Here is a 19,858-nt window from a genome sequence, read left to right as displayed (position 1 = left end):
AATAGTGGTACAAAAATTAAACACAACATAAATTAATCACGAAAAAATGTACTTGCTAATATCATGCCTATCGTGTATTGCCAGTGTACAAATTGAAAATCTCAGAGCTGACACAAAATCTTCACATTGGGACTTGAGAGAACAGTCGATTTGTCATTTTTAATCTGGATCAGTAAATACATTTCCATATCTAAAGTGCAGTTTATCTTTTTCGAATACGTACAAAAAGCATATGATCATGGTAAGTACGGAGAATATTTTTTCTTGTCGAGTTCTGCTACATATTTGTGAATTGCAACGTACTATTAGCATCTCCACATTCACAGATATAAGTAACTTCTCACGATCACAGTACGCTTTTCCAACTAATTAGATTCTTGAATTCTTTTGAAACCAACAAAAACCCTTGAGGCATTTTTTCTACAACTTTGAAATAACGGTCGACTTGTCGTTTTCTAACTTTAACCGTTAAATACGTTTTGATATCTAAAACACTATTCGAAAATATATCTGTTGGGTAAATAAAAGTATCGTTATTGTCAAACGAGCTGCGTGATAAATTAAGACGTCGTGACAACAATTTTATTTTCCTCCTTATAACTCATTGGATTCAAGTAAAACTCTTCTAAATTTAATGTATTTCTTTCCGTTTAATCAAATTCTTGAATTCTTCTGGATCTTCTTCGATTACTACTACTAATACTACTACAACCACCATTATCATTACCGCTCTTGTAATAGATTCGATGCCATCCATAGTAAAAAGATTGGAAGAGAACAAGGAAAATGTGCCAACCTTTGGAGCTATTTACCATCCTAATTAAGTTGGAACCAATCCCCACTCGAAAATGTCCAAAATTGAAGTCTCAAAATCACCCACCACAAAACCAGCTACGACGATGAAACAAATTCTATAAACCAACAATTAATGATACAAAGCAGCCCGGCTGGATGGACAAGAACCACCCCCCGCCCCCTCCCAAAAACCCACCCACCCCATCACTAGGTGCCACGTGGCAAGAGACCAACGGTCATCTCCTCCTCCCCACCAATTTTTGTTTGTATCCACAGCGCATGGACTACACACACATACACACACTTGCTCTCTATAGCTCTAGAAAAAGGACATCACATGTATCGTGTAGAGAGAGAAACACAAGAGAGAGAGAGAGTAACTGTGTGAGTGCGTGTTTTTTGGTGGGTGTTTGAGTGCGAGAGTGTGTGTGGATGGATAATCAAAGAGAGCAAGAAGGAGAGGTCAGGATTTATTTAAGAAAATCTTGAAGAAAAGGTAAACCCAAAACCCCTTATCCTATCTCTCTATCTCCTCTTCTCCAAAACCTTCACAAAGTTTGATTTCCTTCACCACTTTCTTTCTATCCCCAAAAGTTTTGCTTCTCACCACTCTCTCTTTCATCCCCTTTCTCTCTCATCTCATCCTTCTGCATGCCCACAAACACTTCTTAGCTCCACTACTTTCTTGTAATCACCATTTCCAGAATCATCAAACTCCCTTTGATTTTTGCTTCTTTTAGCTTATTAACCCCCCAAGAAAAAAAAAAAAAAGGAAAAGAAAAATGGCCCCAAGATCCAGTAGGGGCAAAGGCAGCAAATCCAAAAATGAGAAGAAGAAGAAAGAGGAGAAGGGTCAGCAATTCTCACACTAATTAATCCATTTTTCATTTCTAATTATTACCTTCTTTTTACAGTTTCTTGGGCTTAATTGTATGTTTTTGCAGTTGTACCAAGTGTTGTTGATATCACAGTCATCACTCCTTATGAATCTCAAGTTGTTCTCAAGGTTGAGATCATCATCATCATCATCAACATCAAATCTTCATTAATGATTAATTGACATGTTTGTTAATTTCCATGTTAATTAATTAATTAATTGTTGAATGAAGGGCATCTCAACTGATAAGATACTTGATGTGAAGAAGCTGCTGGCTGTCAATGTTGAGACCTGCCATTTCACCACCTACTCCCTCTCCCATGAGGTAAAAATTTCACACACATACACATGTGTGTGTCTCTGTGTTTTCTTGTGAGTGAGTGTGTGTGTATTCTACATCCATTACTGGGATTCTACCAGGCTCTTTCCACACACATACACCCGTGTGTGTGTGTGTGTGTGTGTGTTTATTGGGATTGTGATCAGCTGGACTAATTAATTAGTGTTTTCCTTCATTGGCAAATGATGTTGGAGTGGACAGGTTAAAGGGCAGAGGCTGAGTGACAAGTTGGAGGTTGTGAGCCTCAAGCCATGTCTGCTCAGAATGGTTGAAGGTAGGTACACATTTCCATGCATCCGGTACAACCCTTCTTGGGGGTGTGGGGGAGAAGACAAATAAATATAATTACTACATTATAATATACACATATATTTAAAAATGCATTAAACTTTCTAATTCTGTTCTCTGTCTCTGTGGCAGAAGAAACCCTCTGCTCCATTTTTTTAATATTTCAACAAATTTTTATTTATAAAAAATTGTTATTTTTTAATGATTTTAATTTAAAGGTAAAATGTAACATCATCAAACTAAAGCACATAAAAAAATAAATAAATAATAATAATCATAATAATTTTATTATTCTCATTATTATTTTAACTTACATATAAAATTCATACTAAGTCAAACAAGACACATAAAAAAGCGACATATATATGAAGTAATTTTTTAATTTTATTTTTATAAATTTCATCAATCTCGAATATAATAATACTTAAATATTAAATTAAATTACCAGCAGCCATGATTTCTTTTATTTTAAAATATTATAATGTATATACTCAACTTATCAATCACACTCTGGTAGAAGTTATGCGACTATTTTTAAAAAAATATTAAAAGCTAGACGGGTTTACCAAGATATTTAAATATTAAATAGTGTAGGTCCATCAAAAATTTAAATTAGTAGGTGGGCAGTATATACCAGGGTGCAGCACGACAAGATACCTACCCACTTGTGGACATATAAGTAATTTATTTATTTGTTGCATATGGTAACTTTTTTCTATTAAAGGAAAATTTCTATTTACTCACCCAATTTATAGAGAAAATTGGTACCTTCAATTATAAATTAATATTTATAAATTTAAATATGTATTTATATAAAATGTAATCGGAGTGTATATTTTTAATTATTATTTGATTTCTGTCTAAACAGTTGCTGCATGCAAAACATTAATGCAATCGACCTATGCATAAAATTGTCAATTTGGTAGTCCCATAGTCCCGTAGCCCATGCATGTTCTTAAATATGTCGTAGCTTGAAACTAAAAATGTAGGACGGTTTTACGTCGATAACGAAAAATAATGTATTTAGCTATTGAAGCATATTTGATGTGTGTATATAATTTATTATTTTTATTTAATTATATGAACAAAAAATTAAATAAAATAAATAACTGAAGTATAACTGATATTTTTAATTTTAAATGTACATTAATAGAATATTTGTGATGGAAAAATTTTAAGAGATTGTCATATGTATAAAATCAAATATGTTTCATAATATTTTTATCGATATATATACATTCAATCGACCAAAAGTCGTTGTAAGTCTAACATCATCGAACATAATAAGTCGTATAGATTAGGAGTGAAAATATAAATAACAAAAATTAAATTATGTTATATCAATACTTGAGCTTATTATTTAGCGTGACGTAATTTAGATTATTAAATTTTTTTCATATATAATCATATATATAGAAAATTACAGTTGTTGTCTGGAGTATTTTTGTAATGTTGGTGGCCACATACGGACAAAAAGTTAAATTTTTATATTTATGTGTCTATGGTTTTACTAATTATATTTTAAATAGCTTCTTGTTGACTGATCTAATCTTAATTTGTGTAGCAGCCAATCCATTGGGATTAATAATAATATAATTATGGTGATTTCAAGAAGATTAAATTTATGTGGGATTATAAAATGGTTAGTTGTGTCACCTACCCACTAGTAGTCATCGCACGCTGAGTAATGTTGCGAAATTATGTCTAAGATGATCATTCATATGATGAGAATAATTGTGATGACTTTGAAACACGAGCTTAGTATTGATGATGTCTTAATTTAATGTTTAAAATTATGATTGATGTTTTATAAATAAGTTTGAGGTCATGAATCCAATTTTTACTGAATGTGTGAATGTTTATTTTATTTTATGTGAATTATTGTGAATCGTCGATTATTAATTATATTAATTTATTGATTAAAATGACTGTTTTGTTACGTGAGTCATATAATATGTCTATTTATACATTAATTGCATTGATGTTTTTCTTTTTTTTAAAAAAAAAATAAAACGAGAAGCACGAGTTTAGTTGTAGAAGTGGGACAAAAACGTGGTCCTCGGGGCAGTGCTTTTATTAGGTTTTTATAATTATTGTGGGGTTGGATGGTGGAACCTTTCGGGGATTTCTGCATGGCAATTATGAATGGATCATTTGGGGAGCCAAAAACGTTTTTTTAAACACAACACGCCATCGGTCAACCCTCAGAGTGCTTCCACGTCACTGTTGGAGTAGGCAATTTGCCCTGATATTTGACTTATTAACAAGGTTGCCACTGTGGATGCAGAGGACTATGCGGATGAGTCACGTGCGGTATCCCATGTGCGGAGGCTGCTCGACATCGTCGCGTGCACGACGCGCTTCGCCAAGCCTAAGGGCGGCGGAGGAGTAACGGAGTCTCGGTCGAAGAAAACTAAAGTCCAGCAGAGCACGGCAGTGCCGGATGGAGAGTTGCAGTCGCCGGAGACGACGCCGCCGCCGATATCTGGGTGTTATGATATGGCGGCGATTCACCCGATTCCGAAGTTGTCGGATTTCTACGAGTTCTTCTCTTTCTCTCACCTGTCTCCACCCATACTACGTGCGTTTGATTGCTTCTCTCTGGTTCTGTTTTAGCGGTTTGTTTTATGTTCTACTTGTCAGCCGGTGATTTTTGCTTTTGAAAATTTGCAGATTTGAAGAGAGTGGAAACTAAAGACGGAGAAACGCGGAGAGATGGTGATTATTTCGAAATGCAGGTATTTTGTTTGGAATTCTTTTATTGTGGAAGTTTGATGTAATTATTTCTGTAATTATGAGTGCGCCACATTTGTGATGAACTGTATCCGTTTCTGCTCCCAGTCGTGAAATATTTCAACTTAATGAGTCTTTTGTTGAATACCAGTGGTAAGTGTGCCGCACTTCCGGGACTGATGATCATATGATATGTTTGCAGATAAAGATATGCAACGGGAAGATAATACAAGTGATGGCCTCCGTGAAAGGGTTCTACACTTTAGGGAAACAATTTTTGCAGAGCCATTCTCTGCTGGATCTTCTGCAACAGCAAAGTCGAGCTTTTGCCAATGTGAGTTATTTCATATGCAAGACAATGTCAAACGTCGATATATTAGGCTATAAGAATTCTTAAAATATACCAAATATAGAAAATTGATTCTTGAATGATCAGAACATAGGCTGGCAGTTTAGCGGGTAAGTTTTGGTTCAGACTATTTTATGTATGTTAATACCTTGTTGCAGTAAGGTAATAGATCTAATATTTATGTGCAGGCGTATGCATCTTTGATGAAAGCTTTTGTGGAACACAATAAGGTGAGCTTCTGTTCAGCTTAAGTAACTATTTCTAGATCAAGGTAATACTGGAAGGAGAAATGAGTTACTATGATGGTCTTTTCAGTTTGGTAACCTTCCATATGGTTTCCGTGCCAATACCTGGCTTGCCCCTCCATCTACTGTGGATTCTGCATCAAACTTTGTGCCCCTCCCGATAGAGGATGAGAATTGGGGAGGAAATGGTGGAGGCCAGGGAAGATTAGGAGAATATGACCGTAGACTGTGGGCAACCGACTTTGCGATATTGGCAAGCCTACCTTGCAAAACTGAAGAAGAGAGAGTGGTTCGAGATAGAAAGGCATTTTTGGTTCATAATCTTTTTCTGGATGTCTCCACTTTTAAAGCTGTTTCATCCATACAGAAAGTGATAAATTCTGCTGCTAAGGCTACATCAAATTTTCGTCCGGGTTCTGTTGTACATGAGAGTCGCATTGGAGACCTTTCTATTACAGTTAAAAGAGATGATGCAGATGCAAGCTTGAAAAGGGAACTCAAGATTATTGGCAGTAAAACCTTTGATGAATCTGCCAAGGAAGTTTCTCAGAGAAATCTACTTAAAGGAGTAACCGCTGATGAAAGCGTAGTTGTACATGTGAGTAACTTTTACTCTCATTACACAACTGTAGCTATCAACTTGCTCTGGTTTATGATGAATCCTTTGAAGCTATAACTTGGCTGTGCATGAACAAGGATGCATTTCAATGTCTTGCAATGGCAGAAAAATATTCTTTGATGCAGTATATCATTTATCACAACATCAAACATGGCAGTCCCATTATGAATAACCAAACGTGAAATACCGTCCAATTATCTAGTGTTATTTACTGCCCTGAAATCTGTTAATATTTTGAAATTTTAATGCGGGTCAGATCTTTATATTATAAACTTAATCTTGTGAGAAAAACAATATCTAATTAAGCAATCCAGCCTTCTCTACAAGAGCCAGATGTTTCTCTTGGAAATAAATGTACTCTTGTTGGCTTTTCCGTATGTGTTGTCTCTTTCTGATGCTATTTCTTTCTGCATCCCAAAATGGGGAAATATAGTCCTTAGTGAGAAATTATGCCTTTTTTGGTTTTTCAATAAAAATTGTAAAACTTTATCCAACGAAGTGTTTGAACTTGCCATATCAACTAAGGTCATGCTTTAAGTAACCTTGTTCTTTTATTGCTGCATGGCAATGTAATGCATCCCAATAGTGAACATCATAACTGCATTCTAGAAATGTGAATTGAGGAAAAACTCCAAATAATCTCTCTAGTTAATAGAGGATGGAGAACTTCAATGAGGTATTTGGTATTATCTTAATAACTAGAAATTGTTCGGCTCAAGATGCTGTTATTTAAATCAATCTATAGTAACTTATCCCTCTTAGCTGTGTGTCTCTTTTATCTGTGAAAATGAAACAGTGTCTACTGTTTGCAGGATATTTCTTCTCTGGGTGTTGTAGTTGTAAGACATTGTGGCTACACTGCAACAGTCAAAGTTGTCGGAGAAGTAAAAAAGGGAAAGAGCCTGTTACAAGATATTGACATTGAGGACCAACCAGATGGGGGGGCCAATGCACTTAATATTAACAGGTTTTAATGCTCATCTTTGCTTGTTGCAAATGCTTAGATAAAGAGTAAGGCTCTTGCTGGAGACCTATTGTTGATGAAGCATATGATGGATTGATGCGTCAAAGGTTGCTTTTGTAGTCCTTTACCATTTGCATCAATGATACCCATAGAGATTTGGTCTCCATATTAGAATTATCAAGCATTTGACATTTAAGTGGCTAATGGTGATAGTAGTGCCGTCACATTTTACCTGTTGTAGTTGGCTTTCTGTAAGATCATTGGATAGGCAACTGAAGCACCTAAGTGGGGTTTCTTGTTGGAATTGTCAGTGCCATAAGTATGCTTTGCGTGCTAGAATGAAGTTGCTAGCTCAGGAAATTTGGTTTATCTCAGTTCTTAATTACACTCTATTATGTCATTCTGATGTATCTATTTCTCTTCAAAAATTGCACATAAGTTGACATTATTGGATAATGTATGCTTTTGGCAGACAAAGATTATGTTTATGCATACCTTGCAGTGATAGTGGAGTCTTATCGATGATAGATTATATTGTTATAGTTGGAAAGCCAATGATTATACCCGTTTTGGAAAGTTTCCTGTCTTTATTCGCTTGGGTTGTCATATGCAAAAGAACTCATCGGGGATGCTTTGCAGTTTAAGAGTAATGCTCAATCAGCCATGTGCCGGATCAGCAGTCAGAGGCCAAAATCTTCAGCCTAATTTGATGGATCTTGGAACTTCAAGATGTCTGGTCCAGAAAGTAATAAAAGATAGCCTGACAAAGCTAAATGATAATCCTGCTACAGCAGAAAGTTGTATCAGATGGGAACTTGGTTCTTGTTGGGTGCAGCATCTACAAAAGCAGGAAAAGCCAGCACATAACAGTTCTGGAAGTCATAAGGAAGATAATAAGGTGGAAACAGTGGTTAAAGGACTTGGGAAAGAATTTAAAATGCTAAAGAAGAGGGAAAAGAAAATCTCAAGTGCTAGCGAGGAGGAGGAAAGTGATGCCGGATCCAGCAGCTTAAACACGGAGAACAACAGTGAGGGGAACAAAATCTGTGAGTCTGACTCTGAGTTGCTGAAATATGTTCCTGAAGATGCCTTCTTACGCTTGAAAGACACTGGTATTGGCCTTCATACAAAGGTAATATTTTTCTTTAATACTGTTAAGATGTGTGAAAAATATTATATAAATGCAACCTACATGTATACCAGGGACAGACCACTTTACGAGAGGCCTTCATATCCTATCTCCTCTCTCTCGCCAATCCTCTATGTTTGCCATCTTCTGCCCTTTTCCTATTAAGAATACATATTCTTCTGTAGATCATAAATCACTCTACACTAGACCCTTGCTTCCAGCTTAACTAACTAGGTTCTAGATATTCAATTGATTTGAAAATGTTACCATGAGAAAAGTTGCCGGGTAATGAAGCTATAAAAGAAATTCATTAAAGCCCAAAATTTAATTTGGATGCTTTAAGATTGTACAAATTCTCAATCACCCCCCTCTCCATACTGATTGTGGATTGACAAGTACTTGTGAGGAGATGTAGGGGGTTCATGAGATGAATCCATTAAGGTTTTGCTTTTTCTTCATTCAGATATGAGGTGCCATGTGATTAAGTCTAAATTCAGTTGTTGATTAAGCGTTGACCGGAAAAGAACAATTATCTGCCCACAATATCAGTGCCTTCACAGAAGTATTTGGAAACTGTAGGCTGTTTGGAGGATTACTAAATTTGCCATAATTAAATAGTTTACTGTCAGTAAAGTATGATATGATTGTTGCCCTGTTGAGGGGCATGATTAATATTGTTGACCACTCCCACAGTAAAATTAACTAAGTAATCTTAATTGAATCTGTTTAACCTAATTCTGAAATTTACTTTATGATTTGTTTCGTTGGTTTCTGAACATACTTCTGCGCATATGTATTTATGATCACTGCTTCAACCTGCAGTCAGCAGATGAGCTGGTCAAGATGGCAAATGAGTATTATGATGATGTTGCTTTGCCTAAGCTGGTACCATTTCTTTAATAGCTTAAATTGAAATGAACTAATGGAATCTTACAGTGTCTTTGGACCCAGTCTACCCCTTAATTTACTATCTGTTTTCAGGTGACAGACTTTGCATCACTGGAACTTTCTCCAGTTGATGGTCGTACACTGACTGACTTCATGCATCTCAGAGGATTACAGATGCGTTCTTTAGGTCGCGTGGTGGGTGAATAGTCTGATCTGTGTGTGTGAGCGCGTGTGCTCATGTGCTCTTCTGAAATCCTTGCTTTTGTTTTCAAGTTGAAATTAATCGAGTTGCTTGAACCAGGTTGAACTTGCAGATAAGCTTCCCCATATACAGTCTCTTTGTATCCATGAAATGGTTACTCGAGCTTTCAAGCATGTACTTCGAGCTGTCATTGCTTCAGTTGAGAATATGGATGACATGCCCACTGCTATAGCTACAGCCTTAAATTTCTTGCTTGGGTCTTGCAATGTCGAAAATAATGACCCAAGTGATGAAGTTCTCAAATTACAATGGTTGCGGACATTTTTGGCAAAAAGATTTGATTGGAGACTGAAAGATGAATTCCAACACTTGAGAAAGTTATCAATTCTCCGAGGACTTTGTCACAAGGTACTGTCTGAAATAATTTCTTGTAAATCCATTTAACTTGAAAGAGATATATTGAATTCCTGCTTTTTAGGTTGGACTGGAGTTGGTCCCAAAGGACTATGATCTGGAAAACTGCACTCCATTCACGAAGTCTGACATCATCAGCATAGTGCCAGTTTGCAAGGTAGGAACAAACAATCATGAAAAAAATGAATTGGGCTGGTCAATTTCTAGTGGAGTCAAATTGTCATCAGTGCGAGTCAACAGAATATCCTCCCGGTCTAATGTCCCCATACAGGACAGAACGAGCATAATACATTCTTTAACTTCTTTTCTAACGGATAGAATATCTTCTATAAGGAAATGGAGGAGTATGCTGTGATTTTTTCCATATTTTGAAATGGTGGCGGCTCAGTAACTTATTCTTTTTGTTTCATACTTTACAGCATGTAGGGTGCTCCTCTGCCGATGGGCGCACTCTACTTGAGTCATCCAAGATTGCATTAGATAAAGGGAAGCTAGAAGATGCTGTTAATTATGGTACAAAGGTAATGTAATCATTTGTTATTTATTTAATATACTATTTCATGTCTCAATCTTGATGTTGTGGTCCTTGTAATTGAAGGCTCTGGCAAAGATGATAGCCGTTTGTGGTCCATATCATCGTGCAACTGCAAGTGCTTACAGTCTTCTTGCTGTTGTTCTGTATCACACTGGAGACTTTAATCAGGTAAGAGAAAGTTTTTCTGCTTCTTTTGATGTGTATAACTCGCGTGATGTGTCTGCTTATTGTTCCTGGGCAAACAACAAAAAACAAAATGTAGGTGCAGAATGTGAAAGGGAGTTTACTGTTCTAGGGATTAGAAGACTTGTTGCGTGATTCTGCTTAGGGAAATCACTGACATTTGAAATTCACCCAGATAATATATGTTGTTATGCTGTGTAGTTGAGATCAATAAAAGAAAGAGCACTACTTTGGTATATATATTGTTCTTAAGTTTAGGAACTGACAAGTAGTTAACAAAGAGCTTTTCCTAATCCCCGTCTTTGGTTGATATATGCACCACTGCTGCACTGCACTATCATTTCTGGATCTTGTAAATGATCAAAGTTGTAGATGTTTCTGGAATGCCATAGAACAGATTATATGAACAACTTTTTGCACCTTTAAACATCATTTTATGCTATTATATCCTAAGACAGCACCTTGACATAGTGAAGTCAAGGACTGCATGCCTACTTATACATCTATGTGAACTAGCCAAGTAAATTGTGTCTGAAATATTCTTGTATAGGCGACTATATATCAGCAGAAAGCATTAGACATCAACGAGAGGGAATTGGGGCTTGACCATCCAGATACGATGAAGAGCTATGGGGATCTATCAGTGTTTTATTACCGTCTTCAACACATTGAATTGGCTCTGAAGTAAGTTGGTTTCTAAAGATTATTCTTGTCATTTGATCTTTAATTGATTTTGCTTTTACATCTGATCCTACAGAAGTTATCATAAAAAATATTCTAACTTTCAGTTTCTAAACTGAACATCATTCTGAACTTTTGTGATGAATCTTGTGTTTCTTGTTGTTCTGCTTCATTCATAGTCGTACTTTCATCCAAAAGTATTTAAGTTCAGGTTATAACCAAAGGTTGTTTGGAGTTCTACTGCCAATCATGTTGTACTTAGGACTCTGCTTTATGTGGAATCATACTTCTACATAAGATACTTAAGAAATTCTTTCAACAGAAGCAGTTACTTATTCTCTCGTTTGTCCATAGTTTTACTCTTAACTTTCATAATCATGAGTCTTGATCAACTTGGGCAGATATGTCAACCGTGCTTTGTATCTTCTTCATTTCACATGCGGGCTTTCTCACCCAAACACAGCAGCTACTTACATAAATGTAGCTATGATGGAAGAGGGTATGGGAAATGTTCACGTTGCTCTCAGATATCTGCATGAAGCTCTTAAGTGCAACCAAAGACTACTAGGAGCAGATCACATACAGGTTTGCCATGCATATCCCCTCTAATGGCATTAACATCATGAAAATGAACAGCTTCTTTACATGCATGAGATATTAAGTCACGTTAATCAAATTCATTGCCCAACTGTTAATAAGATAATTTTTGTATCTTACAGACTGCTGCTAGCTATCATGCCATAGCCATTGCTCTTTCCTTGATGGAAGCATACACCCTCAGCGTGCAACATGAACAAACTACATTACAAATTCTTCAGGCTAAACTGGGCGCAGAAGATCTTCGTACTCAGGTTCACAAATTTTAACTGCGTAAAATTACTAACTTAAACCTACAGATGCATATCATGTGGTAGCTTTTTAATTTTGGATTATGGAAGTATGGAATTTAATATACCAAGTACTGCAGGATGCGGCTGCTTGGCTTGAATACTTTGAGTCAAAAGCCTTGGAACAGCAAGAAGCTGCACGTAATGGAACTCCAAAACCAGATGCATCCATTGCCAGCAAAGGTCATCTGAGGTATTGATATGGTATTTCCATATTGCTTGGTTTTGAAGCTTCTATCACAACCCGGAGAACCCAAATCGTTAACCTTATCGTGCAGTGTGTCAGATCTCCTTGATTTTATAAGTCCAGATCAGGAGTCAAAGGCGGCAGATGCTCAGAGGAAAAGGCGTTCAAAGGTATTAATTTTTGCTTATGTGTGGGGAAAAAAAAATCAGTTTGCAAATTTGCTGCTTGGTTTCCATGTTTAGATCAGTGCCATGGATCTGTGTCTATGTGAATAAGCTCTTTTCCAAAACATCAGTTATTCATCATGATAAATACAGTTTGCACTCCTAAACTATGCGAAAACTATTTAACTCACTTAAATTATCAAATGTACCAAATACTCCCATGTTGACATTCTGCTCTCACGTCCTAAACTAAATCCCTGTTGATTCAACATTCGGGGAGGGGGGGGGGGGGGAGAGAGAGAGAGAGAGGAATTCCTTTCCATCAGTTTTTATCTTTTGTTGGACACAGAAAAATCTGGTATGAATAAAGTATGAAATGTGTTATGTAACATCTTCTGAATCATCTCCACCTTCGTTCCTGGTAGTTCTGCTGCCAGGTCCAGCGTAAAGTCCGGATTGAGGGCAAATTGAGACTACACAGGGTATAATATCCATAACAGAGTTCTGGGAGATAGAGAGAGCTGTCTTATTGTTCTTTAGTTTACTCCTCCACCTGCTCTGGTAGTTTTGCTGTCTGATCTGGTGTAAAGTCCAGATTGGGGGGGGGGGGGGGGGGATCTGTTTATATTATTCTTTACTTTTCTCCACCTTCTCCCTGGTAATTTTTGCTGCCAGATAGGCGTAAGTCCACATTGGAGTGCAGAGAGAGAGGACAGGAGACATCTGTTTTATTATTTCTTTAGTTTTGTTGGACATGGAAACACTTATTCAACTTCTATTGGCAATATCTTCCTTCTCCATCGTACGAAAAATGCATTCATTTTCATTTTCCTTCATTATTTATCGGACAAAGAATGATCCATTTTATACATGTGCTGCAACTTTAATTACCAACTTTTGTTTGTTATATGATCTCTTAGGTTTCTTCAGTTGGTGATAAAACCCCTGCAGAGCAGCAAGAAACAAAGAGTGAAAATACCATTTCCCCTCCAGAGCAGAAAGAGCGCAAGAGCGAGGGCAAGAGTGAAACCACCATTAACATTGGAAGCATAGAAATCAGCGCCATAGTGGAGGAAACTAGCAGTGAAGACGATAAAGTAGATAACAAAGCCTCTCAGCAACATTTCGAGGATAATGAAGTTAGATATGGTCGTCCACTTTCAGAAGAAATCATTTACGAAGTAAAGTCAGAAGAAGGGTGGCAGGAGGCAACTTCGAAAGGACGGTCAGGAAATGGAGCTACTAGAAAGTTAAACAGAAAGCGTCCAGATCTTGCCAGGTTAAAGATATCTAATTACTCCAACTATAAGGACAGTAGTCACAGGAAGGATACTGTTTCACAGGGGCATAAAGCTACGGTCAAGGCAGTTTCAGCTGAAATGTCCCTTATGAAACAAGCTGGCACTGTAAGTTTAAATAGTAGTGATGATTCAAATAAAGCGCCTGGAAAGATTCCTGGAGCCCCCAGAGTTCCTCCACTTCCTGCCTCTCGAACAGCATTAGCTTCAAAGTCATTGTCATACAAAGAAGTGGCAGTCGCTGCACCAGGTACGGTTCTAAAGCCCTTACTGGAGAAAGTAGAAGAATTAAGTGAGGAAAAAACTGACAACCAGATATGCATTAGTCCAAAAGAGACAGACCAGCAGGACGGGAGCGACCGAATTCCTGTAAATGACTCAACACCAGATCATGAAAACCCAAAAGGAGAGAATGAAGGTGATATTCAGGAAACTGGATCTGAGCTGGTGTATTCCCGCTCAGACACTGAAGATAATTCATGTACCAGCAACCAGGAGAAACCTGCAGAGACAAATGGAAGCAAACTCTCAGCCGCTGCTCAGCCATTTAGTCCAGGTGCCTATCCTTTGAGTCATCCATTGAACCCCCCTGCTGTGACTAGTGTCTATGATGTTGTAGCCAGCCAAGGCACACTCACAGAACCAGTGGTGTTCCCATCAGTTGCTGCTCGAGTTCCTTGTGGTCCTAGATCACCTATGTATTACAGGGCAAGCCATGGTTTCCGGATCAGACCAGGGTTTTTGAATTACCAAATTCCTGTTTCTGAAAGAAGTCATTTTGCTTCTCCAAAGACAATGAACCCACATGCACCTGAATTTGTTCCTGGAAAAGCATGGCAAATGAATGCAGCAGCTGAAGATTCAAAACCCACTACTGATTTTGATTCTTCTACTGATTCCAATACCATGGTTATTGTGGCTGATGGAAGCGAAAGGCTTGACGAAAATGTTACAACTGATGTTAGAGGAGAAAAATCCAAGAAAAACACTTCTGATGCAGAGAAAGCAGAGTTGGCAAGGCAGATACTGCTAAGTTTCATAGTTAAGTCAGTAAAGAATACTTCAGATACTCCAACAGCAGCTCCAGTCAGTGACAAGAAGCAGGAATTTTCAAGTAATTCTGCTGAAGCAGTCGCAAATGACAGTGCTATCATAAAGATTTTCTATGGGAATGATGGAAAAGCAGCAGCATCCACATCTGATATCAATAGCAGTGAGCGACAAAAACTGGTTGATGTAAATAAAAATAAGACAAGAGATGGGGAAGGTTTTGTGCTTGTCAGGAAGCGAAGAAGAAACAAGCAGCAATTCACAAACAGCGTTGATGGCCTTTACAGTCAACAATCAATCTGTGCCTCAGTACGTTGAAGAGAGAGTACTTGAGAATGAGTTTCCTGTTTAGCATTTTCATCTTCTCAATCATGAAGATAACCAAGAAAAAAGTAAACGGCCGATGTTAAGCTGTAGTTCAAGATACAGACCTGATAGGGACTCCATTGTATTTGGTCCTATATAATTGATCAAAATGGGCTCCTAGAGCGTTCCATCAGTTGAGATAGAGGCTGGTGATTTCTCACCCAAAGATTTTTGAATGATGTACAAATTCCTTGGTTCTTTGCCTTTAGTTCTCTTTGAAGCTACAGTTTTATCCTTAATGAAAGGTTCACCAGGAAACCGCATATTCTTTCCCTGTTTCATGAAATAACCACATTGTTCATCCTACTTTCCCCTTAGTACGTGATTTAATGAGTAAATAAACAATAGAAACTTGACTATAATGAATTTATACAACTCTTCAATCTTTTCAAAACATTCGTCATCTGCTAAGTGCTAATCTTACTTGCAGTGTGTCGATCTTGCTTGGCCGTCTGCTATTTCAAGATATTGCATTTTCCGAAAGAAGACTTGAGAGCAGTTTTTATTGTCTTATGGCTACTAGTGAACTTATTTTGTGTCAGTAAGAATTGAAATTTTTCCACAAAGAAAAAGTTTTGTTACACTATGACGGGTACTGTTATTATAAACAAAAGGGTCTAAAGGCAAACAAAGAATGATGGTTCTTGATCGTGCTCGAAATTAGCGATCTCAAGGCTTGGTCCCTTTTGGTTGCTCACTAATTCCTCCCAGGTCGAGTATTAGATCCCTGAGAATAAAACACAAGGGTGAAGCTCGTCGGACGCGTCCCCTATAACGACCCTCAGACGCTCAAGTCAGATTGATTGAGATAAAAGTATGCGATTAAGTGTTCAGGTCGAAAAACATATATAAACCAGTTACCTTTAATTATGGCGTCTGGGTGTATTTATAGGACCCATGTGGACACTATTGAATGGGTAACGTGTCACGCATCCGACCAATCTGCACTTTTGATCGGACGGCTTGTCTACAAGGGTCTTCTAGTCGGGTTCGGGTCTAAGCACGGGTTGGTTCGACCCGTATTGTATGCAACACGCGGATCCATGTGTATATTGGCAAAAATACCCTTAATGAAGGGCATTTCAGATAGTTTAGCTTGGGGACAAGTGTGATACCCATCAGTTCTGAAGAGCACCCACATACACTTCCATTTTGAAGCTATTGAAAGAGCCAAAACAAAACGTGATAATTATATCTACATCCCATGATTCACGGTCTATTTACACAAATTATTTCTGTCTTTTAAAAAATTATACATATACCCACTAGAGACGTCAATATTATTTACACAAATCACTCTCATTTTTTGAAAAACCACATGCACGCACACTCTAGAAATGTTAACAACATTATACAAATATTCCCTATTTTTTGGCTGTCCAAGATAGTTTCTATAAATACACAAAAGACAGAAATAATTTGTGTTAAAAGATTATAATTGAGGGCTAAGAAAATTATCCCAAACAAAAACAGTGTGACATGTGACTATCATGGACTTATATTCTCTATTCATTAATTGAGTTTTAAATAGCAAGCTTTATGACTGAAAAATTAAGCTATTTTGCCCCACTGCTTATTTAAAGCTGAGGGTATGTCACCATTTGTGAAGCTTAAACTTGAATATAAATTTGCGAGTGAAAGCAACAACTATCACTTATTGCAAGCCAAAAAGCATGTTTAGGAAAGCCGGAGAGGCCAAGCAAACCTACATGTGAAAGTAAAACTTGCACTAATAAGAAACACAATTCCCAGCCATTCGTTACGTGTGTGGGATACAAATAATTGAGTCGAGTCGAATATATTGTTTTAAAGTCTCGATCAATATTTTATTGAGTTTGAAGTTACGTCTAACTCTGAAGTAAATAAATTGAATTTGAACGAGTTTTAATTAAATTAGATATAAATACGACTTTTTGTTTTATATAGGAAAGTCGAGTTTGAACACACTTCTAACAATATAAATCAATGCGAACATCAAAATAATACAAACTTTTTTACGGGACATGGTTCATCATATCAGTCACTATATTCAAATTCAAAAACTAATCCAATATGTCGATAATTCAGAATTACAAAATATGTCCAAGTAAAATCAAGGAACAAAAAACTATTATAAAGTTATACATATCCACAACTTCTTTATTATGAGGGCTCAACTTTACCATTTGAGCAAGACCTTGTCATTAATTATTCAATTTATATGCAAAATTACACTTTTAGTCCAACATAATGGGGGTTCAACACTTTTAGTCATATGCTTTACAAGATTCTGAAAATGATTTAAAAATTGGAAAAATTCAGACATATTTGGTCATCTACTTCATGGGATTTTCAAATCAAAATTGAGAAAATTCAACACATTTAGTCTCACGTTCAAGTTTATATGAAAATAGACGGCAAGGAGACGTGCTATGCACGTGTTTGCTAGATTAGTTGCTAGTTTGTATGCTCACACAACCGATGAATATGCATATTGCATGTGTTTTTACTGTTTATTTTCTGACAAAAACTTGGATATGAGATTAAATGTGTAGATAATTCTGAATTTTGGAACTATTTCGAGAAGCTCGTAAAACAGAGGATTAAAAATATAAGCCCCATCATCCGACGGGGCCAAAACTGTAATTTTACCATGTCTTTACCCTATTTTGTGGTAAGATGAGATAATAATAACCAAAGGCAAAGAGAAGTGTGAAAAAATGATGAGTAGGGGTGTGAAAGAGGGGGAGATTCCCATATCTTTTGTTTTTACCCTGTTGTTTATAGAAAGACATGCATGCCCAGAATAAAGGCAATCCCAATGCCCTGAAATCTCTGATCACTTTCTGTCACGATTTTATTTTAATCATACCCCTTTTCATGTAAAGACTTTATTGCCATTTCAGAGCATTGGATTGTTTTCCTTTTTCCCCCCAAGTCCTCCTTAATTGCTCATATTCTTTCTCTCACCCCTCATCCACATAATAATTCAAGAACATCCCAAGGGGCATTTTTGTCTATTAAGTCAAGGATACGCTACTTTTCTTTTGTCTATTACAGTCAAGTATTCCAGAAGGAATGGGATGTCAATATAACTTAACTTAAAGGGCGTACTTGTAAATTTTGATTCTTGAATAGAGAGTATATTTGTAATTGTAATTACGTTCGTATGGGTATACTTAGTTCCTTCTGTAGTTACAAAAATTCGCAACAATATTGAACAATCATTTTCTTAGTAGGTACTAAACGTATAAAAAATGAAAAGTTTGGGCCTCAAGTGGAATTTACTATTTATGGTGGTCCAACCATGGAAATAAATAATATTTTGAGAGTCTTATCCGTAGCACGTTACGCTGGAATTGAATTTGGGGGAAATTTTCAAAAGTTTAAATTACAAAAGGCCTCATTAATAATTAACACAGAATGCAGGAGGAATCGTAGCCGTTGATCTGACAAACAGGGCATTTATGCATTTTGCACTTGCATCCTTGTATTAACTTCTCATGTGAATTGTGAGGGATGAATTTATTTACTCCTAAGGAATATTTTCTTTTAATTAAATTTTTTGGTTAACCAATTATTTTTATTTTACGTGAGTATTATCTTATATTTATGTGAGTTATCGTAATTAATTTTCAATCATATTGATGTATTGATTTAATTAAAAGTTACTGTAATTTGTTGGTCACTGTTAAAAAAAAATGTGATTGGAACAAATACGAGCGACGGGCAGTTCTTTCGAGAGATCAGCTACATAGAACATTTGGTTAGTGGCTCAATCAATATATTAATTATCAATATTTAATAATAATTTATATAATTAATTAATTACAAGTTCTGTTAAAGTAGTCACTATTAATAAAATGGATAGAAATACACAAATTACTGGGATTCGAGACTATAACCTTACAGTCATGAAGTCTTAAATTTGTTATTTAAATTATGTTTCATTGCACGAAGTTGTATCCATTAATAGAATATAGAAAAAATTCTTACTTCATTAAAATAAATTTTATATATGTTCGTAGCGGTCTTTATATTAATACACACTTCAAATTGAATTAATGAAATAAAATTTTAATTTTATCACAATACAATTATTAATTGATTGTTGAAGTCGGTTAAATTACTTACTAATTTTAAAATTGTAGTAGTAGTGGAATTAGGTCGAATTTCTAAAAAATTAGAAATTAAATTTGTTATACTTATGTTATTAAAACTTTTTTGTCACTAATTCTTGACAAGTTTCTTTATAAAATAATAATCACTGTTAAGATTATGAAACTAATAATTATTATACCCCATCAACTATTTTCCTAAGGTTCAAATTAAAAAAACGTGGTCCCTCACTGATCAGCCCAATAGGTGTACCAACTAACAAATGCAGTTTTCCAATAATGTACCATTTGTCGCAACTAATTTCTTGATTTTGCAAAACGGCCTATAAATAGATGTCATAGTGCAGTCATAATGGTAATTTTGATCACTCACACTTGCACACTTTTGCTCATTTACAAAACAACAAGGGTACGAGCTCTTTCTCATTCACATTTCAATATTTTACTACTTCACACCACATTCTTACATTATTTCAAGTTTTTCAATCTCTTTTTTAATAATTCAAATGTTGACTTAATCATCGAAATGTTAACCACTATTTTGCAGGTTGGTTCTCCATTGATTTT

The 19,858-nt window shown here is 36.2% G+C and overlaps 1 protein-coding gene across 1 annotated transcript; it reads left to right on the top strand.

The window, feature by feature from the left end:
- Positions 1–1,148: 1,148 nt before the first annotated feature.
- Positions 1,149–15,483, top strand: LOC105158358 (Tetratricopeptide repeat (TPR)-like superfamily protein). Its single transcript, XM_088878426.1, has 23 exons — positions 1,149–1,647; positions 1,740–1,801; positions 1,905–1,997; positions 2,214–2,286; positions 4,588–4,881; positions 4,974–5,038; positions 5,236–5,367; positions 5,571–5,612; positions 5,698–6,225; positions 7,059–7,213; positions 7,850–8,342; positions 9,162–9,224; positions 9,321–9,422; positions 9,529–9,837; positions 9,908–10,000; positions 10,263–10,364; positions 10,442–10,546; positions 11,112–11,245; positions 11,644–11,827; positions 11,962–12,093; positions 12,210–12,322; positions 12,408–12,486; positions 13,401–15,483. Exons 1-23 carry the CDS (start codon positions 1,578–1,580, stop codon positions 15,144–15,146), a joined length of 5,169 nt encoding a protein of 1,722 aa, XP_088734552.1. The 5' UTR covers positions 1,149–1,577; the 3' UTR covers positions 15,147–15,483.
- The last annotated feature ends 4,375 nt before the right edge of the window (positions 15,484–19,858 follow it).

This window comes from Sesamum indicum, linkage group LG3 (assembly GCF_026168435.1).
Source record: "Sesamum indicum cultivar Baizhima isolate 11 linkage group LG3, ASM2616843v1, whole genome shotgun sequence".
NCBI classification, from domain to species: Eukaryota; Viridiplantae; Streptophyta; class Magnoliopsida; order Lamiales; family Pedaliaceae; genus Sesamum; species Sesamum indicum.
The sequence above is the reverse complement of the archived record's forward strand: the minus strand, read 5'-3'. Positions and strand labels throughout refer to the sequence as shown.

Bases quoted from the DNA above. Each gene is read 5' to 3' on its own strand.
- LOC105158358 (XM_088878426.1), top strand. From the start codon at position 1,578: ATGGCCCCAAGATCCAGTAGGGGCAAAGGCAGCAAATCCAAAAATGAG. The intron at 9,225-9,320 runs GTACCATTTCTT...ATCTGTTTTCAG, and splicing joins ATGTTGCTTTGCCTAAGCTG to GTGACAGACTTTGCATCACT. The intron at 9,423-9,528 runs GTGGGTGAATAG...TGCTTGAACCAG, and splicing joins TGCGTTCTTTAGGTCGCGTG to GTTGAACTTGCAGATAAGCT.